General features: G+C 46.8%; 1 protein-coding gene across 1 annotated transcript in view; it reads right to left on the bottom strand.

Annotated features, from left to right (window-relative positions):
- Positions 1-2,500, bottom strand: part of LOC130403920 (voltage-dependent T-type calcium channel subunit alpha-1H-like) — a 71,054-nt gene that overhangs the window by 9,718 nt on the left and 58,836 nt on the right. Inside the window, exons 21-23 of the mRNA XM_056608467.1 lie at positions 2,235-2,368; positions 1,836-1,906; positions 1,385-1,463 (exon numbers count right to left, since the gene is read on the bottom strand). Coding sequence (XP_056464442.1) covers positions 1,385-1,463; positions 1,836-1,906; positions 2,235-2,368 — 284 coding nt within the window. The remainder of the gene's footprint in view (positions 1-1,384; positions 1,464-1,835; positions 1,907-2,234; positions 2,369-2,500) is intronic.

The raw sequence follows: 2,500 nt of genomic DNA on the forward strand, positions 1-2,500 counted from the left end.
GAGGGGCTTCCCTGTAACTAAACGGTTGCATGTTGAGTAGCATAGAGGCACATTACGCCCCAGTGGTCGATGAACATGCACATCATCCATCATTTCCAACACATTTGCGCAAATTGTGAAGGTTACGCAAATGACATTGGAGGAATAAACCAAGGCTATTGGGAAAGGCCAAGGCAGAACAAACTGCGCTCTGTATGTGTCTGAGTGTGAACTCTGTGTGAGCCATAAATTGTGTGCCCCCGACGAGTGATACTCAACTGGTGGGTCGCGTCCTATAAGTGTGCCTTGAGGGCATTTTGAGTGGGTCGCAGAGCGTACGCCAAACATTAATCCTTAGGAAAAAAAGCCCATGACCTTATCAATGTTTTAATGTGGATGCATGATTCAATGGCTTCATATTTCATTGAGTTTAGCCCCAATTGTTGCAGACTTATCTTCGCTCCATGTTTTTAAGAGTGCATGAAGACATTGTCGATTACCGTAATAATCGTGACTTGATGCATATTGACACTTTTGGTACCTGAGGCTGGACCAGTTGGGAACCACTGCTCCATGCTACGCCAGTTACATTTTCATGTCCCTGGCATGTCCTTGAATGATCAGGTAAAGTGGCAGGATGTGACAAACGGGGTATACTGCATCCGTTTCCCTGTGTCATTATGGAGGAGACTGACAGAAAGAGGAACGAATCCCCTACATTCTAGTGCGTCATAACAGCAGGCTCTCTCTCCCCCACCAACACACCATTCCCCTGGTCTCCACTTTAATTTAATCTAATTTAGTTTCATTGTGTTTCCACAGAGACATTTTTAGCAATTTTGACTCCCACTGCTCTCTCAATCCCTCTCTGCCTCAGTTTCTGCCAGCCTCTCTCTCTCTCTCTCTCTCTCTCTCTCTCTCTCTCTCTCTCTCTCTCTCTCTCTCTCTCTCTCTCTCTCTCTCTCTCTCTCTCCCCCTCTCTCTCTCTCTCTCTCTCCCTCTCCCTCTCTCAAACCCTGAGAGAGAGAGAGCATAACGGGCAGAGAATGGATGGCCATATGAGGCAGCAGTATCTAAATGAGAACAATCTTCAGGAATGGATTCTCCCCCCTCCTTTACAAATATACCATTGATTGAAAGGAGGGGGGAGAGTGAGAGAGAGAAAGAGAGAGGTCTCTGCAGAGACAGTGCCCAGGGTGAAGACATTTCCCAAAGAGTCGTGACTGTGTTGCTTACCAGTATGCACGACTCATCATTCAGACCGCTTGCGCATGAACCGGGCCAATTGTTATCCATCTGTGCTCATGTTTAATGCGTGTGTGTGTGTGTGTGTGTGTGTGTTTGTGTATGTGCATCTGGTGTGTGTTTGTGTGTGTGCTGGCGTTCTCCCAGCGAAGTGACTGACCCAATTTGCCGAAGAGCTCGACTCCGAGCGCAGCGTAGATGAAGAAGAGTAGCATGAACAACAGCCCCAGGTTCCCCACCTGCACAGAACCAAAGGCCATCACAACCCACCACGTGTAATATGCAACAGTATTCACATTCAGTCAATCACAGCCAATTTTCTATTCATGACAATGGCCCATAACCTATATGGCTATGTGGCTCCCAACCTGTTTGGTCCCCATTTCCTCAGCATATGTAAATACAGTATATGTCTTATTTAAATGAAGATATCTTTATTGATAATCAGAATAAGCTACAATGACAAAGCTTGCCGTCTTACCAAAGCAAGATTAAAGTCTCAGTACAGTCCCTCTCTTGATGTATAGATCTAAACTAGACGTCCGTCTAGATCATACTGAAGATATTACAGCAGTGAGATCGATGTGTCCCGGGGCTTGAAGGCTCTTTACCTGAGGCAGCGCCTGCATCACAGTATCCAGCAGAGCTCTCATCCCCGTGGCCATCTTCAAGAGCTTCAGCACTGAAAACACAAGACAATGTTGAGCTTTGCATGATGGGTCATTTTGCCCCCCGTGGATAGGGGAGAAATCGAAGTGACTACCAGCAGAATGAAGGCCTGGTGTAGAATTGGAAGTATCAATGGCAATGCACCAGCAAGGCTTCTGCTATGTTTGTGTGTACATGTGTGTGTGTGTGCGTGTGTAAGAGTGTGTGTTTGTAAGTGTGTGTGCGTGTACAAGTGTGAGCAATGAGCATGTGTGTGTTTGAGTGCATGTGTGTGTACACGAGTGCGTGCCTGTATGTGTGTCTTTATGTGAGTTGGTACGACTGGGAGAGTGTGTGTGTACCCCGTGCTATCCTGAGCACCCTCATGATCCTGATGATGGTGGGGTTGATGGGCAGAGCTGCGTTTATCTCCAGCTCCTCCAGGGTGATGCCCATGATAGACAACGCTACGATAGCCAAGTCCAGCTGGTTCCATCTGGAGACAAACACACACACACACAGACACACATGCACGCAAGAAAGCACACACAGACACACAGTAATACATTAGGCCAACATAAGCCATTATTTGGTGGCATAGACACAAACACGTCATATTTTGCACAAT

Source organism: Gadus chalcogrammus, chromosome 2 (genome assembly GCF_026213295.1).
Source record: "Gadus chalcogrammus isolate NIFS_2021 chromosome 2, NIFS_Gcha_1.0, whole genome shotgun sequence".
In the NCBI taxonomy this organism is placed as follows: domain Eukaryota; kingdom Metazoa; phylum Chordata; class Actinopteri; order Gadiformes; family Gadidae; genus Gadus; species Gadus chalcogrammus.